A 12,928-nucleotide genomic window follows, 5' to 3' on the forward strand; every position below is an offset into this window, starting at 1 on the left:
TCCACTTGCCTTCGTAAAGCAGGCTTTTCAGTTGCAAGGCTTTCACCTTGTCAATCAGGCTACCTGTGGCTGGGACTACATCAGGAGGCCCTGCAGTTTAATTCTGGATATTGAATAATCCATTCTACTAGATTTCCAGACCTCACAACAGCTCTCTGCAAACCCTAGAGAGAATTTGCAACCCCTACTCCCCCCAGTTAAATCCAGGGCAGAGTACCAGATCTACGAGCTTCAATCAGTCCAGTAGCTTTTTTCATCTTGGACTTCAGTTGTTAAAAGTAATAGATATTATTCAAAATAGAAGAACATTCATTGAGATATGCAATAGGAAACACTCTGAAGGTTGGATATGCTACCTTCTAAAGACTGAGTAACTGCAGAATTTTTTTTAAAAGATGTGAAAATGTAATTCATCTTTTTTATTTATACCTACAAAGCCCTTAACCGCAACATTTGACACTGAAGCTTTTTAAGAGACTACTGGTGAACAAAATATTCAAGTAACAGCATTTAAATCTGATTACAATGGTCTGCAATAAACTTTTTTTTAAAAAAAGCTTTTCTTCTAATCAATGATATCAGGTATTACAGTGATCATCAAGTCTTCGTTTCCACGGCGCACAACAAGGGCCAGAGTGTCGTTGTTTTTAATTGCTTCGCTCACTTGTTCTGAAGAAGTGATTGTTTGTCCATTGATGCTGATAATGATATCACGGTCTTTTAAACCAGCACTGAAAATGAAGATTTTTCAAGAATTATGCAAGTGCAGTTGTACATAAATATGCAAAGTTCCAAAAGTCAATAATCAGGGCCATGACAATGAATTGTACCAAAGAACTGGATACATCATGGGTATCAGAAGCCCTATAGTTCATGGCAAGATTGCTGGTTAACCTACTGTAAAATCAGTTACTTTGGAAAACAAACCATTTCATCACAGAAATATAACCTCTGTCCCCTTTTGACAGCACTATAATGCAGTGGTGATGGATCAATGGACCAATTAAAAATATAAGCTAAGATAGAAATGAATTTCAAGTGTTCCTTTGCTTTTGCTTAACTTAGCGAACATCTCCATTGAAATGGAGGCCACAAAGGAATTTCCCACGTTAAGTATTTGTAAGAAACATTAAAAACTAATTTACTCCCAAAAAAATTGCACTTGTTAAATTGGTTTGTGTCAGGGAATGCAGCTCTGCACCTGATGTCACCACTTAGCACTCCCAGGTTAGATACAGCACACCCAGTAAAGTTGAATAAAGCTTCCTTGATGCGACCCCAACAATATGTCTCAGCCTATAGCTCATAAATGCACTCATGACTGCAGGAGTAATAATTCTCAGAGTGGAACTGTCTGATTGAAATTAGACTGAGAAACTGGATCCTCGACACACAGCATACAGTTGACACTTAAATTATTCTGGGGTGCATTTTAACCCAGGTCCAGAGACAAGAAAAGGAAGCTTCTAACCAAACCCACCCCCCCAACACTAGCCAGATTCTCTAGGTTGCACCTTGTGAACTAAAAGTCAATGGATGGAACTGCCCCCGTTGACCATGGAGATCTCTTTTCAGATTGCAATGCTTGAAACTAGCAAAGCCAGTATCCAGCTGACAGCAGAAATGGTTAGTGATGGTAAAAATTCATCAATGAACTGTAACTACTGATAAAATTCCTGTTGCCTCACACAATTGTACCTTTGCTTGTATCCCAGTAACCATGTTGCTAATGATTATGGATCAGAAACTGAAAATCTTATAGCTCCAACAGTGGCAAATCTTGTGTCTTTTTCTAATCTTACCTGATGCTGTCAAGTGATTTTAGAGAGTACCCAAACAGATTTGTTCTGTATAATAAAAGCATAATATTGCACATGCTCCTTTTCCCTTTTGTTCCATAACATCTTTGTTATTTAATCTTTCCCACCCTGTAACCCTGACCTTCCCTTTTGTTTTACCTGACCCGCCCCCTCACCTGATTCCCTGCCTCTTTTCAACAGCATAAACCCAACACATTTCTATCTCTCTTGAGTCCCAAAGAAGAGAAGAATCACATTGGATGCAGAATGTTAACTCTGTTTCTTTCTTCACAGATGCTGAGTTTTTCCAGTACTTTCTGTTTTTCTTTCAGATTCTGGCTGGAATTGAAATATTGAGGGTTTGAATGTCTTGACTAACAGTCAAACTCTGTTGAGTTCAGTACTCGAATTTTGCTTTATTTCCACCAGTTGGAATATGGAATCAAGCAGTAAACTGCGTCAAGAAGATATAATAATTCTCATCCTGTTATTGGAATTTATTGTAAAATAGAGTAGTAGTGGGATGTGTCTATGTGTGTGTGTGTGAAATTTAATTCAATTAGAGATAGCAAGCCTGGGTGATTTGATCTAAGAAGAGAGGATAGGTTTGAAATGTTAATTAGATAAACATGGGGAAGTTTAGAAACATAGGTGTCAAGGGAACATTTGCATTTTGAAATAAATCACACTTGTTTTCAAAGAAGGGGTGAAATGTGTCACCTTGCCAGGTGAAGTTTAAAAATAGTGTGTTTATTTTTCCCAAAGATTACTGATAAAACTTAGTGCCAAGGGAGAGTTTTATTATCAGGCAGACAAAGTCCAAAGACATTGTGAATCAATGGGTATTTGTATTCAAAGAGAAAGATATGTACAAAGAAGGAGCAAGAGCTGTGTGTAAGGGAAGGCATTTTTAAGATCTTACAAGTGTGTGAAAAAGCCTTCAGCCTCTATGCCTCAAGCTGCTGTCTTCAAAGACTGAAGTTAAGAAAACTCACTTGGACATTGACTTGTTCAGGGGTATCATGTTTCTTTGCCTGGGTCTTTTAAAATCTATGTGTCTTACTGTTGTCTTAACAGAAGTGTAACTGAGAGTTAGATTGATTAGGGGATCTAAAAATGATTATAGCAGTAATTTGCAAATCTATGTATGTATCTAAAGTCATTTCTTCCATTAATAATTGTTTAATCTAGTTTGTAAAAACTTATAAGACTTGGTGGTTTTATTACTACTGAATTCAGGGCACGTATCTCAAAATTTATACAAATTGCAAAACAAATTGTGGCAGCTGTTTCAAGTTTCTCTTTGGGATTTGAACAACTCAGCATTTACCATCTGCTGTGCCATAAACAACTTATAAGACTTGTTCTGCACAGTAGGTGTATCTTGGTTGATATGAAGTGGTATAAAAAGTTGCCTATCATTTGTACAGTCATAAAGCTATCTAAACACCAAATGGAATTAATTTTATAACACTGAGTATACAAATATTTTGCAACCATACGCATTCCATTCTAAACTCAATTCCCTCTATCTATGCACCGTAAACAGGATTGACTTATAAATCAGACAGTTACAGCACAGCCTACCATTCGTCCTCCTCTGTGCAGCATATACATGTATATCTAGAAGATAGCTAAACATCACAGGAGGTGTGATCAGAAATGCTTGCCACTACTGTAACAGAACCAAATCCCATTCAAACTCTGTGCTGATGGTTGCAAAAAATAGTTCAATGGCTTGTATAACAGGAGGGCTTGGTGTGTTGATATGGGCAATCAGCATCTGGTAAGCATTGTTTCATCCATGGCTGTGTCACTGAATACAACCAATAAATAGGTTCTTAATATCTGTTTGGATTTCAAGACCATTGCATCTTGTCACTTGCCATATCTTATATCTCCTACCTTGCAGCAGGTGTTGCTGGAATGACTTCAAATATATAAACCCCAGCAGAAACATCTGGAAAATCTTTGTCACGCATTTTCAGGTCATGTAAGAGACTGAAATGAAATGGAAAATCATTAGTCCTCTATGATCTCTGTAACTAAGCTGCATGCACTGAAATTTTCAGTATTGTGTTAGTCAAATCCAGCAATTTCAGGATAAGTTCATATTACGGATCTTTGCAGTTAGATGGTTGCAAAATCTCAAGCACTAAATTTCTCAATGGTGATGTGGTAATTAATTTCCCCCAATTAGCCTTAGTGATTGCTTCAAGCTAGTCCTCCTAATTGCATCAATAACACTCCTGCTCAAACGAGCATTTAAGAACAGCAGTAGAAGTGCTCGGTTGCAGGGATAAAGTGAAGCGTATTCTCCAAGACCAAAGTCTTACAACAAGTTTAATGAGTACTTGAGAGCAGGTACTCAACACTTACCTCGGTGTCAGCGCTACCATTCTTATTCCCATATACTTCTTCTTAGGTGAAGAGTTTTCTGTTGGTACAAAAACCAGAATTGGTAAATCCACGGCATATTCGAAATGGAGGATCACGCCTACTTATTGTGATGTACAACACAGGAAATATGACAACACAGATTCCTGCTTGAACTCAGCTTCACAGCTACCAGCAGTAATACTTTCCTCAAGCATCCAGAGTCTAGACACTGTGAAGTGTTCAGTACTGGGGGGAACATCACAGCCTTGTTTGATCTCTTCCTCAAATGCAATTTTCAGGCCAGAGCTGCTGAGTACAGGTTCAGAAGCTGTGTCGCTGGTTCCATTTTCCCCACTTTTTGCCCACCACTAATTGTACTGCACTTCGTCCTGTGCTAGAATGGCTGGGATCAGTTGACTCAGCAGAGACAAGGTGTAAAATGTGCCAACGGGTCACATATCAACTAAACCATTGGTACTGGGAGTAGAAGGCACCAAGAATTTGTGCTTAAATGAAAAGAATAAAAACAGCTTCTCTCTACATGCCGCACTTCTTGTGGAATTTTAAAAACATAAGTGCATCACAAATTGAAAAGCCGTGTCGTGTTCTTTCTGCTGATTTTACAGTTCTAATAATCAAAACCAGTTGAGGTTTTTCCACCTCACAGTTGGTCGCCTTCAAAATACACCAGTAGGAGCAACAATGGTGTGCAATATAAAAGTCAACCAAGAATCTGTTTATAATCAGTAATATGCAATTAATTTACTGACTCATACCTTTTAGCTGGCGGTCATGCGATTCTGCAAGGAACTGCTGAATTCTTTTTGCAGGGATTGCAAAAGATATCCCAGCTGTCACTTTAAGTGTGTTAATGCCAATGACTTCACCATCCTGCAGTATAAAATAGGCGATAACAAAAATACCATTTAATGAAATTGCTTGGCTAAGGAAATGCTTCTTGAACTTCTGATATCTTGAGTGGAACTTTAACCCTCAAAAATGAATAAGTTTGGGATAGGTAGTTAGTAAGAATGTAAAATATTTCAAACCTTAAACCCAACCTGTCCACTTCTGGTTTTAACAGAGGTGGGATGGGGAGGGGAGTGGTGGTGGGTGACCAACCAGCTCTCAATAGGCGGGTCTCTCATTTAAATGTTTAAAAGATGCTGCATGCCTCAGATTTTTTCTTTGTTCCAACTTGGACGCAAATGTCCAGGTTTCCCAGATCTCAGGTAACCCAGCAGCTAAAGGGAGGCAAGGGTCAAAGAGGGCTACAGCACATAAAAAGGCCTTTTGGCCCATCGAGTCTGCACCGGTCAAACAAGTACCTAACTATTCTAATCCCACTTTCCAGCACTAGGCCCATAGCTTTGTATGCCACGGCATCGCAAGTATACATCCAAATAACTCTTAAATGTTAGGTGGGTTTCTGCCTCTACCATCCTTTCAGGCAGTGAGTTCCAGATTCCCACCATCCTCTGGGTGAAAAAAATCTTCCTCACATCCGCTCTAAGCCTCCTGCCCCTTACCTTAAATCTATGCTCCCTGGTTATTGATCCCTCCACCAAGGGGAAAAGTTCCTTCCTGTCTACCCTATCTATGCTCCTCATAATTTTATACACCTCAATCATGTCCCCCCTCAATCTCCTCTGCTCTAGGGAAAATAATCCCAGTCTATCCAATCTCTCCTCATAACTAAAACTCTCCAGCCCAGGCAACATCCTGGTAAATCTCCTCTGCACTCTCTCTAGTGCAATCACATCCTCCCCATAATGCAGATTCCAAAACTGCACGCAATACTCTAGCTGTGGCCTAACCAGCATTTTATACAGTTCCAGCATAACCTCCCTGCTATTATATTCTATGCCTCAGCTAGTAAAGCAAGTATCCCATATGCCTTCTTAACCACCTTATCTACCTGTCCCGCTATGTTAAGGGACCGGTGGACATGTACACCAAGGTCCCTCTGATCCACGGTACTTCCCAGGGTCCTACCATTCATCATGTATTCCTGTGCCTTGTTTGTCCTGCCCAAGTGCATCACCTCACACATACCTGGAGTAAATTCCATTTGCCATTGATCCGCCCATCTATATCATCCTGTAGTCTAAGGCTATCCTCCTCACTATTTATCACCCCACCAATTTTCGTGTCATCTTTGAACTTATTGATCAACCCTCCTACATTCAAGTCCAAATCGTTTATATCTACCACAAACTGCAAGGGACCCAACCCTGATCCCTGTGGAACTCCACTGGACACAGGCATCCAGTCACAAAAATACCCCTCGACCATCACCCTCTGCTTCCTGCCACTCAGCCAATTCTGGATCCAAATTGCCATTGGACCCCATGGGCTTCGTTATCAGCTTCCCATGTGGGACCCTATCAAAGGCCTTGCTGAAGTCCAAGTAAACTACATCAAATGCATTGCCCTCATCTACACATCTGGTCACCTCTTTGAAAAATTCAATCAAATTGGTCAGACATGACCTCCCCTTAACAAAAGCATGCTGACTGTCCTTGATTAATCCCTGCCTCTCCAAGTGTAGATTAATTCTGTCCCTCAGAATTGCTTCCAATAGTTTCCCCACCACTGAGGTTAGACTGACTGGCCTGTAGTTCCCTGGTTTCTCCCTTCCTCCCTTCTTGAATAACGGTACCACATTGGCTGTCCTCCAGTCCTCTGGCACCTCTACTGTGGCCAGAGAGGTATTGAAAATTATTGCCAGCGCCCCTGCTATCTCCTCCCTTGCCTCACTCAACAGCCTGGGATACATTTCATCCAGGCTTGGAGATTTATCTACTTTTAAGCCTGCCAGACCACTTAGAACTACCTCCCTTTCTATGCTAATTTCTTTAATTGTACCACAGTCCTTCTGGCTGATTTCCATACCCATGTAGTCCCTCTTACTTGTGAACACTGACGCAAATTATTCATTTTAGAACCCTACCTACATCTTCCGGCTCCACACACAAATTACCACTATGATCCTTAATGGGCCCTACTCTTTCCCTAGTTATCCTCCTACTCTTAATGTACTTGGAAAATAACTTTGGATTTTCCTTTATTTTGCCTGTTTTTTCATGCCCCCTTTTTGCTCTCCTAATTTCCTTTTTAAGTTCCCCCCTATATATTCTATACTCCTCCAGGGATTTCACTGTTTTGAGCCCTCAGTATCTGCCATAAGCCTCCTTTTCCTCTTTAGCCAATCCTGCATATCCTTTGACATCCAGGGTTACCTGGATTTGTTGGTCCCACCCTTTGTCTTTACTGGAATATGTTGGCCCTGTACTCTCCTTATTTCCTTCTTCAATGAGTACCACTGATCTGATGCAGACTTACCTAAAAGTAGCTGCTCCCAGTCCACTTTAGCCAAATCATATCTGATCTTATTAAAATCAGCCTTCCCCCAATTTAGAACTCTGATTTCTGGCCCTTCCTTGTCCTTTTCCATAACAACCTTGAATCTAACAGAGTTATGATCACTATCTGCAAAATGCTCCCCCACTGATACCTCTGCCACTTGCCCGGCTTTATTCCCTAAAATTAAGTCCAGGACCGCTCCCTCTCTTGTAGGACCTTCTACCATCTGGCTTAAAAAGCTTTCCTAATGCATTTTAAGAATTCCACTCCCTCAAAGCTCTCACACTATGACTAACCCAGTTAATGTTGGGGAAGTTGAAACTCCCCCACTATTACTACCCTATTATTTTTTCACTTCTCTGAAATTTGCCTACATATCTGCTCTTCTATTTCTCTTTGACTGTTTGGGGGCCTATGGTACACTCCCAGCAATGTGCTTGCTCCTTTTTTGTTTCTCAATCCTACCCATATGGCTTTATTTGAGGAACCTTCTATGATGTCATCCCTCCTTGCTGCTGTAATTGATTCCTTGATCAATAATGCGATACCCCTTCCTCTTTTACATCCTTCCCTGTCTCACCTGAAGACCCTATATCCTGGAATATTGAGCTGCCAATCCTGCCCCTCTCTCAACCATGTCTCTGTGACAGCAATGATATCATACTTCCATGTGTTAAATTGTGCCCTCAACTCACCTGCCTTATTGTTCAGACTCCTTGCATTAAAATAAATACCATCCAACCTTGCCAAACTCCCTTGTGCCTTAACTGGCCTATAATTTCTATGCCTTCCAGACTCACTTGCTCTCTGTTCTAATCCTGGTTGTGCATCTCCCCCGGCTGAACCTCCTCACAGGATCCCCTCCCCCTGCCAAGTTAGTTTAAACCCTCCCCAACAGGTTAGGGTGTTGCATGGAAGAGGTAAATGCTTTTCCAGCACTAAATGTGGGCTAGGAGAATCTGGAGTTGTGCCTCTACGCCTCTCCCAAATCCTGCCCTCTCACCTTTTGATCCAGCAAGCAAACTGTTAACCTTGAGCAATCAAAACCACCGCGCCCCCCCCCCACCCCACACTCTGTTCATGAACATCCCCTCCATGAACTTCTCCCTTCCTCCGCCAATCTCTCAAGACCATGTCATTGATGTCCTTCCCCTATCCCTCTAGCTGCCTTCCCTCTTCCCACAGTCTCTCCAGACACCCCCATCGATGTCCCCCTTCCCTAACCTCCAATCTCTATTTCCCTCCCCATGTTCACTGGCTGCAATCTTGTGACACTGGCCTACCTGCCCAACAACCTGCCAGCCTGTCTCTCAGTAAGTGGCAAAGTCACTGGAAGGGATGCCATCTTCAATTAACAATTAGTCTTTCGTACTTTGAAGGTAATATTTTTTAAGTAGAATGAATTATCATCAAAAAAGATAACTATATCCTCATGTTAAATTCTGCAGCAGTTGCAGGCAACACCTTCTTCCAGTTTTCCTGACAGCAAAACTGCCCTGTCCCACTACCTCCCTGTTAAATATTGGGGCCTCAGTATTGTCAATTCTTGCAGAAGGTAAAAATGGTATGATGTAAAATTTGTTCAGAGACAAATTAGAACAGCTAAGAAGCTATTCTACCCGAAAATCATTGCCTTAAAAGCATGAAGGCTAATTGTTTATTGAAGACAGCATCCCATCCAGCAGCTTTGCCAGTTATTGATCCTTGCATACACTCTCTGATACTAATCTAGCCCCTGCTCCCCACACTGCACCCTTTAGCTGCTGCTTCTGCCACTATGCCTCTGTTCTGTCATCGCTGGCTTCAAAAGACTTTTCTTCAACTAGGCAGAGCCTACAACCCAGCCATTACTACACGAGAAACCCTGAAGTATCTTTCTGAATGTATCGTGTACCACAGTAATGGCACTTATTGTCAGCTTATGTAACATTCTCACTTCTGAGTCAGAGTGTTTAAACCCTGCCCTAGAGACTCAAGCGCAAAAGCAAAGCTGACACTCCAGTGCGGTACTAAGGGACTGCTACACTATCAGAGGTGCTTGTCTTTCGATGAGATGTTAAACTGAGGCTCCATTTGTTTTCTTAAGCGGACATAAATATTCCATGGGCATTACTTCAAAGAAAGGGCAATTCTCTCTTGTGTTTGGCTATTGGATCCTAGCCACTAGTTTGGTTGAACTTATGGATCCTGGTTGCATGCTTATTTCAGGATGGCAGAGTTGGTACCACAGAGTAGATCAGCAGACTGTTCTTAGGTAGAACATTCTATTATTTACAAAGGAACTCAGCAGCTACACTTGTGTGTTAACAACTCAAAACTTGTCTCTACATTACAGACTCTATAGACTACTGACTGCTGAGGTAGTCCGCGCTTCTCTGCTATTGGATACTGAGATCATGTGATCTTCCATTATGACATTCCTCTTCAAGGTATATTACACATCAGATTACCACATCCCTCCCCCTTTACTCAAATACATTTTACAGTTACAATTTTTCTCAAAATATCAAATTATTTACACAGATAAATAATTTACAAATTCAGTCTTTCGGGGATTCCTTATGCGTGTAGAATGTCTCAGCTGTACAGCTTCAGATGTTTTGTTAGGAACCACCTTTCCTGGTGTTGTCCAAACATCAGGTTCTTTGGTGGGCACCTGCAAATCTATTTCCTCAACTTTTTCAGGTACAGATGACCCTTCAGACACATTTGTACTCAGCTGAGTTCTTTCCACAGGAGACATTGATGCAGTTGTGATCACTGGAGTAAACATTTTTTGGTACTTCATTTCTCTCCTCCTGATATGATCCACATGGCTCTGTATGACTTGGGCTTCCACTTTCACGTGGGAAGGAAGAGGTCCAGTCACTGCATTTATTTCGCCTGATAACCACTTGGGTCCTTCTCCACAATTCTTCACATAGAGGGCAGAATTTTACGACTCGGCGAGCGGGGGCGGGGCCCACTTGCCGATGCGTAAAGTGGTGCATGGTAACATCAGGGGGAACTCCCGACGTCACTGTGCCCTATTTAAATTTTCAGGAAGGCGGGAGCGCAGCAAAATCAGCTACGCGCCCACCAACCTGTCAATGGCCAATTGAGGCCATTGACAGGGTCAATTAAGTAATTAAAAGACCTGCCCGTCCAACCTTAAGGTAGGCGGGCAGGCCAGGAGCTCCGGCGGGAACTAGAAAAAACATGAAACCTCATCCACGGGCGGGATGAGGTACCATGTAGGCTTTAAAAAATTTTAATTAAAATTTTGTAAAAATTATGGACAAGTCCCAACTCATGAAACATTGTCACATGAGGGGACATGTAAGGGAAATTTCATTTTTCTATTTTTAACTTTATTACATGTACAGGCTGCACTTAGCCTCAGGGAGATGAGTGCTCTCTTTCACGCGCATGCGTGAAAGAGCGCAAACTCGATTTTGGGAATCCACCCCCGCCCGCACAGGCAGTGCATAGCACTTCCATGCGGACATCACGCTGGGCGGGCCTTAATTGACCTGCCCATGTAAAATGGCGGTGTGCCTCCGATTGGGGGCGCCGAATGGAAGGGCGCCTGTGCACGCCCACTCATCAACCACAGGGGGAAAATTCAGCCTATACTGCCTCTCCTACGGTAAACGCGCTGTCACGACTATGCCAGTCGTGTCCAGTTTTCTTACTTCCCTGAATCCTTTTCAACTTTCCCCCTAAATTTGGCGTTATTAAGCTCAATCTCGTCCAGAGACAATGATTCATCAACAATTCCACACGTGTGATATCTGTTGTTGTGTGTGGGGTGATCCCATAATGGAAAAGAAAATGTGCTAGCTTGGTCATTATTGAATCTCTAGTTAATTTATTCATGCCGGCTTTGAATGTTTGAACCACTCTCTTGGCCAGTCCATTTGAGGAAGTGTGGTACGGTTAAGTTTTTACGTGAGTAATACTCGAGGCACTCGTAAATGCCAAGTTGTTATTTGATACAACCACTTCTGGTAGTCCGTTGATGACGAAATTTTGACGTAGCTTGTCAATTGTAGCAGAAGATGTTGGTGACTTCACCTTATATATGCCCATCCATTTTGAGTGAGCATCAACAATAAGGAGAAACAGTGTTCCCATAAAAGGTCCCACAGTAGTCAGTCTGTAATCATACATATGGCCTTTCTGGCCACTCCCAAGGGTGTAATGGAGCTCTGCAGGTAGCTTTTGCACTTGCTGACACTGCATTCAACTCCTCACTAAGCTCTCTATTTCTCCATCCAGGCCACCATAGATAGCTGTGTGCTATGGTCTTCACTTGGGAAACACCTGGATGTGCACTACGTAGTTCAGTTAACAGTGGTTTTCATCCTATTGGAGGAACAGTCACTCAACCTCCCCATAATAATATACCATCCTGACTGGTTATCTCATATCTTCTGTGAAAATACGGTTTCATTTTATCAGATCGCTGCTCTTCTGACCAACAATGAAGAACTTGCTCATGTACTTTGGATAGGACTGGGTCTCGACTTGTTCAATCTCTGATTTGTTTGGCACATACTGGTGATGAATCTATGAAGTTCAATAATAAAACCAGTCCTTGAGGAACTGGAACATCCTCATCATTTTCTTTTAAGGGCAAACGACTAAGTGCATCAGCATTTGCTATCTGATTTCCAGGTCTATGGATGAAAGTACACTCATACGCTGCCAGTATCAATGCCCATCTTTGTATTCTTGCTAAGGTTATGGGTGGTATAGCCTTGTCCTCGCTAAACAATCCTTGCAAAGGCTTGTGGTCCGGTACGATAGTGAAATGACGACCGTGTATGCACTGGTGAAATTTCTTGACACCAAAGATGATTGACAGAACTTTATCTGTGAGTATCCCTTGTCTTCTGTGGTGAGCATTCCTGATACACATCCAATAGGCCGTTCTGAGCCATCATCCATTCGATAGGATAGCACCTCTCCCACTCCATAGGGAGATGCCTCACTTACCAACACCAACTCTTTTCTCGGGTCAAAATGCACTAACAGGGTGGATGTGTGCAGCAATTGTTTCACCTTTGTGAAAGCTACTTTCTGTGGTGTTTGCCACGGCCAATGTTGGTTTTTCTTGAGTGGGTAATACAGGGATGCCAGTTCTGTTGGCAAATTAGGCAAGAAGCACCCAAAGTAATTGATCATCCCCAAGAACGATTTTAGCTCAGAGGTGTTTTTTGGCACGGGTGCCTCTAATGGCTCTTACTTTTTCCTCAACAAGGTGGAGGCCCTGTGAATCTACCCTGTGACCTAAATAGCTGACCTCTTTCGCTTGGAACGTGCATTTTTTTTAAAACACACTCCAACCTGCGAGAAATGTTTCAAAATTTCTTTCAAGTTTGCCCAATGCTCCTTTTCAG

The 12,928-nt window shown here is 42.0% G+C and overlaps 1 protein-coding gene across 1 annotated transcript in view; it reads right to left on the reverse strand.

Moving 5' to 3' along the window:
* Positions 1-391: 391 nt before the first annotated feature.
* The window catches only part of LOC121290232 (serine protease HTRA1-like), a 41,250-nt gene continuing 28,713 nt past the window's right edge, over positions 392-12,928 (reverse strand). The window contains exons 6-9 of the mRNA XM_041210544.1: positions 4,955-5,069; positions 4,179-4,236; positions 3,705-3,800; positions 392-731 (exon numbers count right to left, since the gene is read on the reverse strand). Of these exons, the coding sequence (XP_041066478.1) occupies positions 566-731; positions 3,705-3,800; positions 4,179-4,236; positions 4,955-5,069 (435 nt within the window). The 3' untranslated portion in view covers positions 392-565. The remainder of the gene's footprint in view (positions 732-3,704; positions 3,801-4,178; positions 4,237-4,954; positions 5,070-12,928) is intronic.

Source organism: Carcharodon carcharias, chromosome 17, assembly GCF_017639515.1.
Source record: "Carcharodon carcharias isolate sCarCar2 chromosome 17, sCarCar2.pri, whole genome shotgun sequence".
Lineage (NCBI taxonomy): Eukaryota > Metazoa > Chordata > Chondrichthyes > Lamniformes > Lamnidae > Carcharodon > Carcharodon carcharias.